The sequence below is a fragment of the Orbicella faveolata genome, unplaced genomic scaffold (genome assembly GCF_042242905.1).
Source record: "Orbicella faveolata isolate gen_17 unplaced genomic scaffold, um_ofav_v1 contig_2, whole genome shotgun sequence".
NCBI lineage: Eukaryota > Metazoa > Cnidaria > Anthozoa > Scleractinia > Merulinidae > Orbicella > Orbicella faveolata.
The window spans coordinates 30,293,416-30,312,568 of record NW_028301547.1 but is presented as its reverse complement, the minus strand read 5'-3'; the positions used below and the strand labels follow the sequence as shown (position 1 = coordinate 30,312,568).

General features: G+C 38.4%; 1 protein-coding gene across 1 annotated transcript; it reads left to right on the top strand.

The window, feature by feature from the left end:
• The first annotated feature begins 1,943 nt into the window (after positions 1–1,943).
• Positions 1,944–18,508, top strand: LOC110063938 (splicing factor U2AF 50 kDa subunit-like). The gene is made up of 14 exons (XM_089290768.1): positions 1,944–2,151; positions 3,679–3,814; positions 6,761–6,793; positions 7,180–7,250; positions 7,423–7,556; positions 9,328–9,444; positions 9,914–9,970; positions 11,925–11,982; positions 12,187–12,290; positions 14,490–14,612; positions 15,274–15,363; positions 15,701–15,845; positions 16,350–16,453; positions 17,169–18,508. The coding sequence occupies exons 1-14, from the start codon at positions 2,043–2,045 to the stop codon at positions 17,301–17,303; spliced, it is 1,416 nt and encodes a 471-aa protein (XP_089146894.1). The 5' UTR covers positions 1,944–2,042; the 3' UTR covers positions 17,304–18,508.
• Positions 18,509–19,153: the final 645 nt, after the last annotated feature.

Genomic DNA, 19,153 nt, shown 5'->3' with positions numbered 1-19,153 from the left:
TTTGACATACGTTTATCAGGGGCACCCAACGACCGTTTTCTCTCTAATGCTGTTAGATGCTGTTTTAGGCTATCTGGAGTACTTTTAAAGCTCTGTAGGTTAATTTTAGGTTGCACTAAAAAATTTTTATCTGTTCGGATATTCTAGGGGAACCTGAGTATTCTCGAATTTATTAGGGCTTTTTTGTCCATTTCCCGAAAACCTTAGGTCTTATCGCCTTTCCGAAAATGATAGCTGACCTTTTTTCGGTACTCAAAACGACATTTTCAACAGTCCGAAAACAACAGACATTAAATTTCTCATATTACGAAAGTTCGAGGTGCCAATTCTCTCAAGAAAATCAGAGGGGATTAAAGGCCTTCCGAACAGATAATTTACCGAAACGATCCGTTGGGTGCCCCTGGTTTATGCCATAAACGTGCGTTCAGCGCAGATTAAATCAGTGTTTTGTCTAGATCTATACCACAGACATTTTGCTTTCACTTTAGTCTGATGGAGCAATCAGAATAAATGCCCTGTTTTTCGTGACGCAAGTTTAGTTTCATTTTTTTTGTTCCAAAAATTAAATTCATTATTTCTTCAGTCTTCCTGATATTGTTTACGACTTTTCTCAAGCATCATTCGTCATGTTTATTGTGGGTTCAAACGGTTCATTTGGCTCAATAAGTTTTAGTAGGCAACACTTTTGTCTCGAATCAGTCAATTAGAATTTAAATTAAAATTAAACAACTGCTGTATAATGAAAGAGGTCTCGCCTCAAACCAACAGTTAATAGTCCTAAAAGAACACAGTCAGACAGGTATAAACCGTTTTAAACAAATTAGTTTATAAAATTGTTTTCGCTCGAGTAATAATAGGGGCTAATAGGGATCGAGTTGAATCGGTGCGCGAGAACGACAACACTCGCGTGGCGGTTGCTTGAGGCACTTCGCCACGTATGACTTACCGCTTCAATTGGCCGTCCCCCCCCCCCCCCACCCCCCTGTATAATCACATCAGTTGGTCCAGCTTGAGGTTAATATAAAGCCGCTGGTACGTTCGCAGTCTAGACCACGACTGAAATATGACAGTACAGTCAACAATTTTATAAATTAGTAAGCAGTCAGATGAGCTTTTATTCGTGCAAGGCACAGTTATGTTTTAAATTTGAATATATAACAAAAAATATTTTTATCGATTGAGCCTTATAGGAACTCAAAGTATGGGAAAACGAAAACTACTGTAAGAGCGCGAGTCTTACGCGAGTTTTGTTTTTTGACTAGTGAAGATGTAAATCCAAATTACCCTAAGGTGGTCAATAAAAAATCGAAACAAGTAATAAGAGCTAAGTTTTTTTTTCTCATTAAAGGAACTGTGTTTTGGCTGTTTCATTGATCTAAAACTGCCACTTTGAATGAAACTCACTCTCAAAACACACTGTGACAAATAAAATGATAGTACCTTGGTTAATATTGCCAAATGCTAGTCGTAAATTTTACGGCAGCCCCGGAAGTTAAAAGTTAATCGCAAGTAATTTGCATATCCTTTCAACGACGCTCAGCTGGAGACTGTTCATGCATTTAAAAGTTTTCTTTCAATTAGTACTAAGCTAGAGTGACTCTACAATAAACCAGTGCTACAATAGTAAAATAAATTGAAGACGGTCATTTCTGAATGAAGAAATTTCGCGAACGCCTCGCCAAAAGCGAGACGGTGTTTCCCAACTAGTACGATCCGAAAATACGCGAACTTGAGCACAGAACGCGGCGTGGCCCCAAAATGTCAATTAATTTGAAAAATTAGCAAAAAGTAACTTGCGACCAGGCCTTTTTTCTTTAAAAACTTATAGCTCTCTCTTTTTGTTCTGTTTAGAACCCCAAAATAGCGACAAACCAAATTCCGCGAAAGGCCCGGGACACGGGCGCGCTCTTTCGTCAACCTCGTCTCCATGCTACCTTCCATCCCATGAGGCCGCAGGTGTCGTGTGGGTTTCGTCGTCCATGTTGAAAATCCATGTGTTTAGTTTTTGCGAAATAGCGAAGTTTTGAGGCTTTTAGACTATTATGGCAGCAGTTGATGGAGGTGGATTCAATTTGGAAGATGATATTGGTGCTAAAATAAGTGGATATCGTAAGGAATATGATAACGACCGCGATGGTAGAGACGAATACGGTAAGTGTGATCGATAAGTTTGTTGGGTGCCACTTAATACATGTAGGCAGCTTGCCTCAATGATTGAAAGCTTCCTGGTGAAAGAAAACAAATAAAGCTTACGAAGCTTAAGTTTACAAGCTATTTATGATTCTTCTAGGCCAGTAAGGCTTTGTGCATTTAGGGGGTACGAACATTATATTCTGTTTGCTTTTCAATAATGGATTTTAATCAAACTTTTAAGGTTATTTTACTGTATTTTTCATACGTTATATCAAAAGCGTGTATGATTTCACACTACATGTATGTAAGCTTTAAAGCAACTTCAGAATACCCATACGTTCGAAAGGTACATTAATCTAAGGGTGCATTCCTTTGGGATGATCTCAATCAGGATCACTGATCCAAGATCACTTCGATAATGGTACAGCAAAGGCACCAATGAATCCATGTGGATTCATCCCTTCCTTTGATTTACCATGACTGAGTTATCCTGGATCAATGATCCTGCTCCTGATCCAGATCACACCAAAGGAATGCACCCTAAAATTTGTGGTCAGTGGTCCACAGTCTTTTAATTTGTGACTACTGTATGAAATAAACTGAATGTTTTTCTAAAATGCTACTAATAATAATTAATGTAGGTTTGTAATTTATTTTCCAAGGACCACCAGTTTATTAGCCCTTGGCTATTAAGTGTTAACCCTCCTTAAATAAAGTCTTATTTTATTATTACTGATAATACTGGACTGAACTGCAAGTTTTCCATAAACTGTAAAATAATGTGCAATATGAGCAAAGGTTTGATCTGAAGTGCTACCATGGTCTGTAGTCCCGCACATTGTAGTCTGTGACTGTGAAATAAACTAAGTGTCAAACTTGACACTTGACATGTCATGACAAACTTTAGTTCAAAATCAAGGCATCTATGTACTGCTTTCTGGACTATTCAACAATCTTAATGCAATGCATCTGGTAGAAAATTAAGATGAGGAACAAGTACTTATGCAACTGAATTAAGTGTAGACAAGTAACCTAGAGTTTAAACTAGACAAACAAAGTACATGTATTAGTGAGTTTGACTTGACTATATACTCCACATTATTATTCCACTATTATGCCATTTTACCATGTTTTGTGAAGGGAGTGCACAAATGTGACCCCATGTTGCACTGTATTGTAATTTGCACACGCCTTATACAACTGGTATGATTTTCGTATGATGCAAGATGTACATGTATTTCAAAAACTAAAAACTAAAAGCTAAAATACTGTACTAGAACATGACATTATAATGGAATAAGAAATCCCTTCTTAGATGGTTAAGCATGTACATGTAATATGTATTTTGCTCATTCCTTGTATTTTTCCTAGCCCCTCAGGGCTCTCAAAAACTACTACGCAACTCGCAAAGTAGCCGCCTATATTATTTAAACCATTGAAGGTCTTATACAGAAATAAAATATTGAAACCTTAAACTGAATATTTGTCAAGGTCACTATAATAGCACATCTTGTGACTGTGTATTCATTTTTTCTGTGTTGGTAGGTGGTGGTAATGACAGATCAAGAGACCGAGGTCGTGATAGAAGGCGGCGATCAAGATCAAGATCAAGGTCAAGGAGTCCAAACAGAGATCGTAGAAACTTTGGTGGTGGGAGAGATCGATTTAGGGGGGGAAACAGGTGAGGACTTAAGTCTATCTCATTTCATACAGCTATTAATTATTACATTTGCATGTATATAAACTTACATTGTACACTTACTCTAGGTTGAACTATTTAACAATTACATGTAGATTATGAGCTCGAGATTTCTATGAGGTGATATTTGATGAGGCCCGAAGGCTGAATCAAGTATCGCCTCATAGAAATCAAGAGCGAATTATCTAATTGTTTTAGTAGAATTCTTACTAAAATTTACTTCAAATAATGGTTTCCAATTATTTCTTGACATGTTATTAAACTTTGCACCTAAAAAAGATCGCTTGGATTGAATTGTCCAGGGCTCGAAATTGCGACTCACTGGTCGCCAATGCGACCAAAAATTGAGCACTGGCAACTAAATTTTCAAATCTGGTCGCCAGCTGGCGACTCGCGTTTTGTCCGATAACTAAAGAAAACCATGATACAACTTTTGGTTTTAAATCTTTATATAAGGAAATCAACTGGATATGGTAGCTAGTATACAACTCACCTCTCCTTCCCCAGTAAAATAATGTCTGAGTATTACAAGATAATTGGAAAAATTGAGTGTATTTTAACACGTCAATACTGCGTTCACGGCGCACCATATTGTTTCAGCGGCTTGTTCCAAAACTGGGATCTTAGGTGCACTTCAACACCATGTGCTTTTCATCTGCCGCGAAAATGGCGGCAGATACCAATCAGTTGAAGGAATTACGTGAGTTTTAACGTGTGGGGAATGAAGATTCAGCCAAAAGGTTAATCCAAACTTTGAATCCTTCATCGGCATTTTGAAGAAGTAGCAAAGGGAAAATACGCAAGGACCCGTGTTTGTCTCACAATGAAAACCATGGACTTAAAATGTTTTATGCTTTGCTTCATTTAAAATGACTATATCAAGACAACCATCACCTTTGGACCAGAGACATATCACCTGAGAATATAGATAGATAAATCGTTTATTAAACTCACAACTTGTAGCTATAAGCTGAATTACTTGTGTTATATACTACATGTTTAAAAAATTCAAACTATAAAAATTCCTAACTATACATAAAAAAATTATATAATAATAAAATACATCAAACTAGTATAAAATTCTATTTACAATTGTTGTTTATTTGCATAGTGCATTATGAAAGTATTTCTAAACCTCTTTGTTTTTACATTCGGGATTGAAAACCTATGCCTAGTCCTGAAATTATATCTCTCACTGTCATTGCACGCGGGCAGCAAGCCAGCTAGTTTGTGCTGGTCATTACTCTCTACAATTTGTTTAAACAGAATGCTACATAATTCCTCACATCTATGAAAGAGTGTTTTTAAGCCCGCATCTTCCAGGGCCTTGCAATACAAAACCTCTGGGAATAGGATTCTTAAGACTCTTTTCTGAACCCTCTCTATTTGGTCAGACAAATAAGCTGGCAAGCTAGAGTGGAAAGCCTGGCATGCATATTCTAGAACGGAATGTATGCATGCACAATAAAATTGAATTAGAGACTTGCGGTCTATGCCAGCGCGCTTGAGTTGTTTGAGCAAGTAAATTCGTCGAGATGCTTTCGTAGTAATATTATTGACATGATCGTTCCATTTAAGGTCATTCCTTACAGTGATGCCTAATATCTTAGCTGATTTCACAATTTCAAAAGCATTACCATTAGACTCAAGAGAAACAGTGTCCAAGTTACTTTCCCTTCGAAAGTCTATTTTGAGTTCCTTGCACTTAAGTGAGTTCAGTTTGAATCTATTGTCGTTAGACCATCGAAGGACATCATGTACTGTATCTTGGAGCATTGAAGCACCAAACTTGGGGACAATTTCTGAGACCGTGGTGTCATCTGCGAATTTCCAATGGAAGAGAGGGTGTTGCTCATTGTGAGGTTGTTGATCATAACCAAAAAGAGCCATGGGCCAATCCGGGTTCTCTGAGGAATTCTGGCCGGGACTGGTTTGAAATCTGAGAAGCAATCCGAATTTAGCTTGACATGTTGGTATCTGTTTCGTAAAAAGTCCGACACCCAGTTGACAATGGTGGGTTTTACTCCTAGGCTATAGAGCTTGGCGATCAGTAAATTGTGGTCTACAAGATCAAAGGCTTTCTTGTAGTCCAGGAGTGCTGCTCTAACATGGGCGCCAGTCCCGTCTGTGGCTTCGAACCAGTGATGCAGCATGGAGAACAATGGTAGCTTTAAAACTAAGTGTTACTCGTGTTGTTTCTAATTGCAATTGTTTTTGCTCTTCAATTGTGACTTTTCTTGCATACAAAGTAACGTATAAAACTGTGTTCTTGTGTAAGTTATATATAAAATAAGTTGGCGACCAAACTTTATGATCTGGCGACCCAAATTTTTCCGTTAGTCGCCGGCTGGCTCCTGAACGAAAAAGTTAATTTCAAGCCCTGTTGGCATCTAAAGGTTAAGTTGTGTGTGCGCGCGCATCAGTTTTTCAATAATTTCAACTTTTTTGAAAGTCAAGAAACCGTAAATGTCCTTTCTTTAGACTTCTCAGGAATTGAATTATCCATTTGCATCAAAATTTTCCTCCAAAACTTTGGAAAAACGTAAAAAACATTGCCATTTCCTAGACGACCTCCAGCCACTGCACACTAATGGCTGATAGTGTTCAATGCCTCAGCCAATCAGATTAAAGCATTTGCATTAGTATACTAGTAGAATTCTACTAAAAACAGTTAGAGAACCTAGACTATGGTTGCCTTTTTTTACAGCCACGTTTTCGGGAATTAGAGTAAGAACTTGTAATCTTTCTACAGTAACTTGTCATTAAGATTGTCTCTCTAATGCATTCAGTTCTTGCTAACATTATACATGTACCTTCAGTTATCAGAGATAAGATATTATTACCAAAGTGAGTTAACTTAGCCCTGTAGGTTGAGAAAGAATCTTGCCATGCCTTTCACATTTATAAAATCTTTATTTCTACTTTTAGGTCTCCCTCTCCCCCAAAAAGAAGGAGAAAGAGGTATGAATTATTGCAACATACATGTATATTATCCAAATTTCTCTCTCCAGGCCTATGCATTGTTAATTGAGTTTTGTTGTTTTCGGTAGGTACAGTTCTATGTATGTATGTATGTATGTATGTATGTATGTATGTATGTATGTATGTATGTATGTATGCATGTATGTATGTATGCATGTATGTATGTATGCATGTATGTATGTATGCATGTATGTATGCATGCATGTATGTATGCATGCATGTATGTATGCATGTATGTATGTATGCATGTATGTATGTATGCATGCATGCATGCATGCATGCATGCATGCATGTATGTATGTATGTATGTATGTATGTATGTATGTATTTTTTTTTTAATGTACCTTGAATGTTTCTTGTTATAGGGAAAGTTTGTGGGATAGGCCTCCTATTGGTTATGAGACTTTGACACCAATGCAATACAAAGCTATGAGAGGTGCAGTACATTCATGTTAATCATCAAAACTTTCATGATTTATATTATTGTAACTTACTGGCATTGCCATTCAGCACTGCGGACTATTGTTGCCATGCACATTGTAACAACATTGCATTTCCCTTTTGAGTTTCTATATTCATGTTTGTTTGTCATCAATCATTGACTACAGCTGCAGGGCAGATACCAGTCAATGCAGGAGGCCCAGTCCCTGGGGGAACAGTGAGCAGTTTACCGCAAGGCAGTCAGATGACACGTCAGGCTCGTCGATTGTATGTTGGAAATATTCCGTTTGGCATTACTGAGGTGGGTCAATCTGCACTGGCAGGCTTTTAGCCTAGATTTATTTTAACAGCAGGTTTCTTACAGATTGTCCTCATGAAATGTGCGTGCTATTTCTGTCAAAAGAGTAATACACTTCTATATCTTTGTGCAGGGCCTGAGACTAGTGGCCCATTTCTGATGTTTACCACGTTCATAAAAGATGTAACTCCAGAAATTTTCAACCCACGTGGCTTGAGAACGGTATCTGTGAATATATACGCTGCAAATTTTTCAGTTTTCAGTCGAAAACATATCGTTCATGACTTCCACGTTGTCCAGACCTGTACGCTGAAATTGCTTCTTTTGCTGATCGATCCCGGCGGCTTCTTTCGCCAAGCGAACGCCGCAATTATAAATGAAGTCATTAACTTCACTTCAGTAGAAAGGTCCTGTATACATGAAAGAAAGGTTAGCAGTGTCATGTTTAAAAGCAAACACGGACCGTTCGGGACCGTTCTTGACCTTCGAGCGGTTCACAATTTTGATAACCGTGTTTCGATCGCTGATCGACGCGCGCTACTAACTTTGCAGTTAAGCGAGTTCTGTGACACAGCTTATCTCGCAGCATTTGCTATTAAAAACTCCTATAAAACCATTTCGTTTTTGAAACGCTTCTCTTTGTTTGTAGGGTTCTCCGAAAGCCTTTTATCGATCGATGTACATGCAGGCGAGTTCAGCATCAACACAATTAATTTGACCGAAAAATCGCAATCTTTCCATCACTCGCTCAACAGACTTTGACTTTCTTGGCAAGCACGTTTAATAAGGAAATTAAGACCAACATAACTTTCAGTACTCAAACTGACGTCTTCTGCGTTCCATTTCACGTTCCAATTCTTTGGACACTTCTGCCACACGTGCGTTTGTTATTTTAGTAAAGGACGCGTGCATTAAGTCACGTTTTCGATTTGTTATGTAATCAAAAATTCACTTTCTTTCTCGCTGTCAGACGAAACATGTTCAGATTTACCGAAGTTCTCTTTCCGGTGGTTAATATTTCAATTTTAATGATTGTTTACATTCAATTTTATTGATGAAAATAACGGTTTTACGATTCAAAAGCGAGTTCAAAGGACACGCACACTTACGCAAATTCACTGCGTTACGGACTGGAAATAATCCGGAAACTATTGACACTTTACTCATCGATTACTCAAGCACTTTCATCAACGTCTTGATTTGAGAATAAAACACAATGTTTCCATTCAGTTTCTTCATTTGCGATGATAGTATTGGGTCTTGCGAAGCAAGTTTCCACTTAAAAGCTGTCGTTCATATTTACGCAAAGTCAACACGCTGCAATGAAATAATTAAAGTGACCGCCGAACACGAGTTTTGGCGAACGTCTTTGACGTTCGTTTTTCATCACTTTCATTTAAGTTTTTCGCTTGTAAGTTAAAGTTGGCTCCCTTGAAGCGGCGTGTGAAACAAGAGCCCGCAAAACCAGATGCTCTCGCGGGGTAAACTTCACCGCATCGCGAGAAATTAATTGTTTTCTCGCAAGCTAACTGCTTGTAATTTATTCCAAAATTTACGCTTCAATGGTTCTCGCGAGACGAGACTCTCGTCTCGCGAGAAACGAGACGAGAGGTGGTAAGTTACTTTTGAGCGGTACTGTAAGATGTCATGGCTGGATGCATGTTGTTTGTCTTAATTTTTTCCTCTGCCTCCCATGTGTTTCAAGATGTTTATTTAAAGCAAATATTAACTTGTGAATGTGGATTTTCTCAGTATATATTTTTCCCAATTGCAGAATCTTATGATAGAGTTCTTTAATGCCAAAATGCAAGAGGCAAAGTTAAACACAGCCCCTGGTAATCCTGTCATTGCTGCACAGATCAACTTGGAGCAGAACTTTGCCTTTATTGAGGTATGTATACAGAGAAGGTTCATGTTGTAAGCACAATGTTTACGGAAAACTGCAAACGACAAAATGAAACTTTTGCCACCTCTCTTCAGCTCTTTGTACAGCACAGCTAAATTATTTGTATTTGTGGGGAGTTGTTGGAGATGTTTTTCTATTTCTGTGTAATCTATTTAAGGATTAGAAGAAAGAAACTGAAAATCAACTTGGTAGATTTTGCTGTTTGCTGTGAACTCAAAATTGTGTTCATATACATTGTATATCATCAACTACACGTAAGTGTTCATGTATTCTAATGCTAATTGCTTCCTTTTTTATACTGTGTGATGTTTCATCTACTATGTTTAGGAGGCCATAAAGTTCAGTACTTTTCACTAGGAGCCAGGGGTTCCAAATTACTGTGGGTGTACAGCCTTTTCTGCCTTATATACATGTACTGTATGACTCATTTTGATCTTCTCGTTTTTGCTTTCAGCTTCGTTCAGTTGAAGAGACTACTCAGGCTATGGCTTTTGATGGGATCATCCTAGAGGTACAATTTAACAGCTTTGTCATGTACATTTCTCTATAGTTATGTGTAGTAATCCGTGTGACAGTATACAGTGTACAGTCAGAATACAATTTCCTGCTTATTGTGTGTTTTGGAAGCTAAAACCCAAGTACATGTACTCAAGAAACAATGTGGGCTTGACAGTAAACCTGGTGTCAGAGCTTGAAACAAAATATCGAAAATTGCTTAATTTAGTGGCATGGTAAAATATAACTTTTTGTACATTTGCTACAGGTTAAATATACATAATTGTTAATATGTATCCATTATAAATGCAGAAAAGGTTCTTGTTTGCTTGCTACTGATGGAGCTGGCAGACAAATCTGAGCTCTCATTACTTGTACGATAGTAGTGTACAGCAAGAGATCTGTGAAGCTTTGCTCTGAGTATAAACAAAAATTGTAAATGTAGTTGTACATGTAATACAGTTTTGAAAGCTTCATCAACCTGCAAGGCTGCTGCCTAACGGGCGCCCGGTCGCCTGAGGCACCTAAGTTACGAGTGCGGGCGACTAAAGTTTTGTTCAAGGAGCCCGAGTGGACGCCTAAACATAGAGTTTACATTCCCATGTAATCTGTCCGCTGACTTCAATCTTCTCATGAAATCGGTCAAAAAATCATTCACACAATAAATCACACGAAAAACAACAGCTACTTTGGTCCTGTTTTGCTTTTATCACGAGAAATCTGGGCAAAAACACGGCAACAAAGTCTCTCTCCGCTCACAAAACAGTCGAAAACAGCCATATCTGAAAATCGCCCTATAATGCATTGCAACCTCAGTATTGAATAAATGTACATTATGTATGCCAATGGATTGTGTCTCTGTTGATGCCTTACTGATTCCAAGTTGCAAAATAACTACTTTGATAACAAATATTTTTGGAATTGGAGTGATGATCCTGCTGACATTATATTTACAGTTGAAAAAAGATAAATGTGTCTAAATATTTGTCCGATACTTAAGAAAACTTCACTTAGATGTACTGAATGAATTTCTTTAGGTTCTGAAAGGATAATTCGAGTAACTAGCCAGCAGAAAGAACACATCATTGCAATTCTCTTTGCATACTAGGGTTCTATATTTTAAATTATCAAATGAATTGTCACAACTCCACCCAATATACAAGAATTTATTTTCTCCAAAGAAGTGGCCAATATTGCTGTAATGCTGCCTCAAAATCACCTTCAGTTTATACTAATGTCCCAAGCCTGGGGAAGGAATGCACATTTCAGTGAGGCCAAATTCAACTCCCCCGCCCCCCCAATGCCTCTTTCATTTTTATTTGTTTTCATGTGCAGCTTGCATTTCATGATTTGTACAACATACATGTATTTTGTCTTTTTAAAATAGAATTGCAAAACTCAAAAACAAAAGCAGTAATATAAATTTTTATTAAAAAATGCTGCAGCACTTGTATGGTTACACCAATTATTGAGTTTGACCATAAATAGTATTCTTTCTCAGTCATGACCTGATCACTTTGCTGAATGCTTTATTTATAAAATTTGATTGATATTAGACCATATTAGTGTCTCATGGAAGATCTCTGCCCCAGGACCCCTCCCCAAAATTTCTACAAGGAGCCCCCCCATCTTCCTCAAACTCCCCAACCCCTCCCCCCCCCCCCCCCCCCCCCTGGACTGACCACAGAGAATTTTATCTGGGCTCCTAAAAAGGTGGCTTGGGCTCCTAACTTTTGGTGGAGGGAGCCCAAAGGGCTCCTTAAAAATTTCCTTATGCAACAGCCTTGACCTGTCCTGCAGGAGTCACGATAACAGCATTTTTATGCATCAGAATCAGTCCTTTTTGAGTCAGAAATCTGATCAATGTTCTTGACTTGTTTTGTGGGTGTGGATAGAGGGTTTATTCGAAATGTCTGTCCAGCATCTCATGTATGTATGTGACAGTTTTTTTTGTATGTGATACATGTTAGGGCCAGTCATTGAAAATCAGGAGACCTAAGGACTACCAACCCATCCCAGGAATGTCAGGTACATTGTAATTCCCTTATGATGAGATGCAGGTTCTTTTTGCATTTTAAGCATAAGAATACTTGGGATATTGTCTGCACTGGTACACCTGTATGCCAGTTTGAGTGTCTCTCTGAGATGAAATGCCTGAACAAGTATAGTGACCTTCCCTGTCAATTACTACTTGTTTTCTGTCTAAGGCTGAAGGTGATTCTTCTTTTGCAGAAACGGCCACTATTCATGTCCCAGGTGTTGTATCAACTGTTGTCCCAGATTCTCCTCACAAGATTTTCATTGGAGGATTGCCGAACTACCTTAGTGAAGATCAGGTAATGAGTTTAGGGGTAAAGTGAAAGGGATATCATGGAACTTTGGTAGGCTGACAATGGTAACTTCAAAATACAGTTGCGAATATACTGTACCTTGATATGATTTTGCTTCATTGCCAACATTCGCAATATGGTCACAAGTCTTTGAGAGTGAGAATGGAAATAATCAACCAAACTCACCAAAATGGAATGTTACATACATGTACATGTAACTATGACTTGCAAATTGTAAGAAGTGTTGCATTTCCAGAAAGTAAATATGTGTTGGAATCAATTAGCAAATGTCTAAAAATTTGTAAGAAATAACCAGCAAAACATGAAGTGAAAATAATTGTGTATTTCAATTTAAAGCACGCTGCTGTCTGTCATGTAGAGAATGTTCATGTCCAGATTTTTCCACAGCTTTAAGGTCCAAGGACAGTTCATGATCTGAGAGGCACACTTTTCTTTTGTTACAGGAATGTCAGTTGCATCCAGACTAATACCAAAAATCTATTTTTGTTCTTTCAGCGATTGCTTTTCAGCCATTCTCTTTTTTTAGATCAGCATACCATCTTTGGCTGTGAAAGGCATCGCTCTCGGCATCTTTTTCTTTTTCAGCTTTTCTTTTTAGGAAATCAACATGTAATGTCCATTAGACTAGATTGCAACTTTGGACTATATGAACTATTTTAATCCCTAATTTCTTTTTACCCAGAAGAATATTAGTCAAGATCTGTGAAAAACATTACATGTAGCTATATCATTTTTTGGACATGTGAAAGCAGCAGAAAATGAAAATGTAAATGTAAATGCTGTGGGAACTCAAGCCCCTAGGCTGGTGTTTCCACAGCTTTTTTTGAGCTCTCCCAAACTTTCAAAAGTGTTTCTATAATTCAGTAGAAACACAGAAAACACGTTTTTGATTTGTTTTAGAAAATACCATGACAAAAGAAGAGAAAATAACTTGTTTACTTTGATCTTCAAAATGTAAATTCTCTTTGCCCGCACCATCATTATGTCAACAGCTTGTGCTAGGTCTGTGTTTCTATCGTGTTAGAGAAACACTAATTTTAACCAATCAGTGTGCACATGTATATTTTATATGGGCTTTTTTGTACTGTTGTTTAACAAGAGCCTATGTGGAAAATAAGCATTGTTTTTGTTGTCCCTTTTTTGAGCATACAATATTGAAAAATGAAGCAATACTTAACTCTATCCCCAAATTGATCCTTTGGTGTTGTGTGTCAAGTGTTTTCAATGTGCAAAACTTGATACTGCCTAGTAATCAGTAGTGATTAAAGCAACACTGACATGTCTCAATTTTATTTCCCCTTCATTTGATCCCTAGCTTAGGGGGGACTAAAATGGTCATCAAATCTGGCTAAAGGCAAGTTCCTCTACATCGAGTGTGTGGAATAAGGGCTTGGTCAAGAGTGGTGTATGCACGCTGACTTGATTTAAAAACTTCCATTGGCAGGCACGAGTCACCTACACTGAGTAATGTTTCTCATAGGGGCATAAAAAAATTATATAGATGTATCATCCAATCCAAGGCCTGTAATCACTATTGGATGCTATCAAAGGTGCCTCGGGTCCTCCTTCAAGTGGCTTTGATTTTGTGGGTTGGTTGGCTAAAGTGCATGAGTTGAAATTCTGAACTTTCGTCTAAAAAAAAAAAAACTCAGTCAAAAAACAGCAAATTTGAATGTGTTCCTGTTAGTTCCCTATTTGCTGTTAGGAATCTCCCTGGTTGCTTAAAGGTGTTCATCTTCTTGTCATGGAAATATATAAAGGATGGACAATGTTGCAGAGAAAATAACTGAATGCCTGAACTTATTTAGTCCAGTAGCCTCATAACTTCAAAGCCATTTTTATTTGCTGACTCTTAAGCTGTTGTGTTTATCTTTGCACACCTCAATTTGATCAGCTTGCTTCTTGGACAATTATCGCTACCCTGAGGAGATGTCTTGCTCCCAAAACCTTGAAGACTGATATTATGTTGGGGTGTGCACATGCATAAATACTGTCTTGTTGCCAAGGTAACTGGCTACTGGGTTTATCATTTGACAGAACAGAATGACAACTTGTTATTGTTGTTGTTCTGGCCTGTGCCCATTCAAGTAGCCTTGGCTTCGAGCTCTTGTGTGTGTTTAAAATGTCTGTATTGTGTTCAGGATTCAACTCACTGTAATGTGGGTGCTTGTTTTTCATTTTCAGGTCAAGGAGCTTTTGGCATCATTTGGGGAGCTCAAGGCCTTCAATTTAGTGAAAGACAGTGCTACTGGCCTCTCAAAGGGTTACGCCTTCTGCGAATATGTGGACCTCACAATTACAGATGTTGTAAGTTACATTGTAATGACGCATCCAAACAGTTGCTTTGATTACAGATACCTTATGTGGTGGTCTAATGGCTTAAGTGCAATGCATACCAACCAATGTGTAAATGTTCATGATAACATTCCACCATAGTATCCAATACTTGTAAATGATTATTGCAATGCATTGTTTCTCCACTTGTTTCTACCTTGATTCTTCAACAAGGGTATTCAAGATTCAGTTTACCAGTGCACATTTTGTTGCTCTACCTTTTCTCAGCTGGAAACCTGTGAAATCAGGGTGCTACTTTGTACCCATTGGTCACATTTTCAAGATTGAATTTCCCTACTGTACATCTGCACAACAGAACATGTGTACATGGGTCTTTAGAACACTTGAGAGACTGCATCTTGACCTAGTGCTACTGTATACTTGTATTGCTTGAGGTAGCACGCAGACCATGCTGATGCACATGAAGTTTTAACTTGGAAAATAGCATAGCTATGTTTCAAGTTGTAGGTGTGGGTGGAAATTTCACTCCTTTGCTCCTTCACTTCCTGTTGGACATTTTGTACATCTGCTGACCAGTGCATAATATAAGGCTTTCATGGTTGCTTGGGCCCTGAGCTGTACTGAAGTCCAAGTTATTCAAGATGTTGAAGTTGTCTTATTTCTTCCAATGCAGGCAATCACAGGACTCAATGGAATGCAGCTTGGTGAGAAGAAGTTAATAGTTCAGCGAGCAAGTGTTGGAGCTAAGACAAATATGAATAATGTAAGTAACAATGTCTTGCTGTTCTTGGCTGAATTTCACTTGTTTCGACGTAACTTTACTCAGTCTCTGTAAAGCAGGCCCCTTGCTTGAGTGGACAGCTAGAGCTGCTGCTTAGGATGTCTGCGTCAGAGCGAGTTTTCAATTCTCCCGCAAGTACAGCTGTAGTAGCCTGAATTGCAAACAAACTCAAAGACCTCTTAAGTTTACCTGGATACAGGGTGGACGGGAGTCAATACCTCAGTCTCCCCACATACAGTACCCAATGTAGGTTAACCTGCCTGCTACAGTTGCAGTGGTACAAGCTTCATGATCTGGAATGATCTTTTTTTTCTTGCAGCCGGATGCAATGAACATGATCCCAGCCCAGATGCAGATTCCTGGTCTGGACATGTCTGCTAACCTTCACAACAGTGCAACAGAAGTGCTGTGTCTCATGAACATGGTGGAGATAGAAGAGCTCATGGATGATGAAGAATACGAAGGTAACAACTGTGATCAAAAGCTGATTTCTCCTCGCTTTTCCAATTAACTGTCAAGTGAACAGGTTGTGAGAATAACGGAAAGCGTCTATAAGGGGGTATTGTCCTGATTTACTAGCAAATTCTCAGAACTGACACTGAAAGAAATGTAAAGCGTTTAGTAGGAGAAGTGATATTTTGATGTTGAGATTGAAGGGATTAATAGTTCTTGCTACTCTTACACTTGAAATGAGAAATTTGAAAACAAAAAATTCTGAATGTCACGGTTCTATTTTGCAAATCAAGTAGGTACATACAGTACTCTGTATTTTTCGAGTATCCCTGAAGCAAAGTTCGATCTACAAGAAAATTAATAGAAGTTGCTTTCAAATGTAACAAAAAATTGATTTTTAAAAAAGAAGAGATATTGTGGTCTTCTTGATCAATCTGGTTGAAATCTCTGAAAGGTTGCTTGTAGCTCATAACCATAAGGTTACATTAGTAGAACATTTTCATTTTCTTCCTCAGAAATTTACGAAGACGTTCGTACGGAATGCTCCAAGTATGGCAAAGTTGTTAGCTTAGAAATACCAAGACCCGTTGAAGATTTTGAACCACCTGGCTGTGGAAAGGTAATTGTCATGATTGCAATGGACCTTTTCGGTGACACTGCAGCCATTCTAAACTTTATTGTTTCAACTAGCTATTATGGGATGCTCAGGGGGCAAATAAGTATATATTTGCCCCCTGAGCGTCCCATAATAGCTATTTGAAACAATAGAATTCAAAATGGCCGCCGTATCGCCGAAATGTCCATTCCAGTAGTAAGTGCAAGTCTAATGAAATTTGGTTAATTTGATCACCAAGCCCAACGGGCAACCAGGGACTTTTATGAAGAGAAGATATTTGAAAGGTTTGCTGAAAAACGTCAGTAGAAATATTAAAATTACAGTTTAAAATTATTTTTGTTGCACGTAACAGTTGTCCCACATCGACACGTCTGACAACTGTAATATTTTAATATTATGAAAGTGTATGGGAAGTGAAAGCCTTATCACAGATCATGCGGTCCGATTTCAAGTGCTAGCCAAGGTTACTGTGTTGTTTTCTGAACATCCTCTGATCGTCCACTCACATCGTCCGGTAACAAGCAGACCAAACGGCTACATCGTAACCTGACAGAATGCTTGGTGAGGGAAGGGTGTGTAAACTAAACAAATCTTTTTTTATTGTTTATAAAATCTTTATTTCTATCTATGGTATTATAATTTTAATCGAAAAAAGAACTCCAGAAAAGCCGTGCGCCCCTTTTTTTTATACCAACTTTTGAGTACCATCTTTTCTCAGATATACGTGGAATTCGGATCACCTGACGACTCAAAGAATGCTGCCCAGTCTCTGGCGGGCCGCAAGTTTGCCAATCGCGTGGTAGTGACGTCATTCTACAGCCCAGAGATGTACCACAGAAAAGAGTTTCATTAGAAAGAAAAAAAAAAAAAAAAGAAAAGAGTTCCATTAGCTGATGATGTCATAACAATCGCTGCCGTCGGTTGCGTTAGGAAAGATGGGCCGATATCTCGTTTCTTCCTTTGTATAGTTTTTGCTTCTTTTTAACAGTCTTGTGTACGATGTTGTAATTTTAGTTATATGATTTATTTGCGCGATTTTGAGTAAAATGTTGTGAATCAGACGAGGACATGCGTTACTAAAGAGAACTGTACCAATACGACAGATATGATTACAGTGCATTATTTCCTCGATTAGGCACCCTCGCTGGGGCTAATCCTCGGCACAAAAACCTGTACAACTGACCGACGATCATTCAGATAAAATAAAGAAAACAAAGGCTTGATAACAAAGAGAAATGTTTGCCGAGGTATGTTTGCCTAGTTTTATACACCCTGAAAAAGCGCCTTTATGAAAGTTTTTTTCCCTTCTTTCTTGGTTAAAAAAGTAAAAATACGTTAGAAACCAGTCTGAATGAATGTATCAAGTAAGAAAGGGCAAAATCACTTTGGAACTAAATTGAAATGACATACCTGAAACATAAAGTTGTTTCAATCATGAAGATTGTACTGTTTATAGGAGAGAACTATAGTCACCCCGACGCTTAATTGAGGAAATACATGTACAGGTGCAGTTGAAGTTCCTTGATGCACTTTAGTTTGTTCTGGGCGCTTTTAGGCCTGTTCGTGCTCCTTTGGGAGTGATTCTCTTAGCATAGACTAGAGCCTTAAATTTACACAAGACCTCAAAGTTAATGGCTTGAAACCACAGGAAAAGCAAAAAAACGAGAGGCACCAAAGCCGTAAAAGAGAACTGATAATGAGTTGCTCAGTGACAACGCGATATGCAAGTTGACACTTCCCACTGAGTCAATATGTATCGACACCTTAGTTTTAAGTTCAAGTATCGCTGGGAAGGGTAACGTTGTCTAGTTTCCTTGACAATGCTCTGTCCTCCTCTTGCATGGATGATTCATGTAACCTTTGTAAACCTTCAGTAAGCTGTCTGAAGCCTGTGCTCTTAGAACTTAAAAAAGTCGCGGGGCGCCGTTGTTTCGGCACAGATCTATAGCAAGGCAAAGCAGTTTTCTCTTTAATTTCTTTCATTTAGGATCTAGATTAAGCCGGTTTTATTGGAAAACACCTATAAATAAGTGTATGGAATTATACTTTGTTTCCATTGGTGTTGTTTTAACTCTTGCATTTCGCCATGTTAAGAAAGTAAGGACTCCCTACGCCCATTCAATGCTTGCAGGCATTTTTCGTGTGTCCATGAATATTCGGTATTAGCTCGCGATCGAGAAGATTCCCCGCCATGTTGGCTCTTCTTTCAGCCTTGAGGTTTCTCCCTAGGACGCCTTTTCGTTTCTCCTCATGTCCCTTCCGAATTTGATCCAAGATGGCGCTTGCTTGATCAAAATGCGCTCGCTCGCCAAAATACGCCTGCATTGCAGGCGAGCGTATAAGAGTTAATCCCCCGTGTAGGCCTTATTGGGTACCCAATAACAAAAACGATTTACTCGGAAATCTAGGTACATTTAAAGCAGAAATATCAAATATCTCCGAAACGAGGGTGGAACTTGCCATTCAAAGCCCCTTATTAGGGTTATACTGATTATCGTATGCGATAAAAGGCGGTTTTTGTTCAACTGGCAATATTTTTTGAGGACGAGAAGAAATATCTAAATGGCCGTGTTTTCACAAAAAAAATATAAATCACTTTCCTCGTGTTTCTACCGAGCAGTAAACACTCTTGTAAGAGCTAAAGAGAGAACTAAAGAAACATTCGCTTTCGGCTCGTTTTCCCGCAGCTCCTCATGCCTCTAT

Coding starts and splice junctions, on each gene's coding strand:
- LOC110063938 (XM_089290768.1), top strand. CDS start 2,043: ATGGCAGCAGTTGATGGAGGTGGATTCAATTTGGAAGATGATATTGGT. Junction 3,815..6,760: donor CGATTTAGGGGGGGAAACAG/GTGAGGACTTAA, acceptor TTCTACTTTTAG/GTCTCCCTCTCCCCCAAAAA. Junction 9,971..11,924: donor TTGATGGGATCATCCTAGAG/GTACAATTTAAC, acceptor GATACATGTTAG/GGCCAGTCATTGAAAATCAG.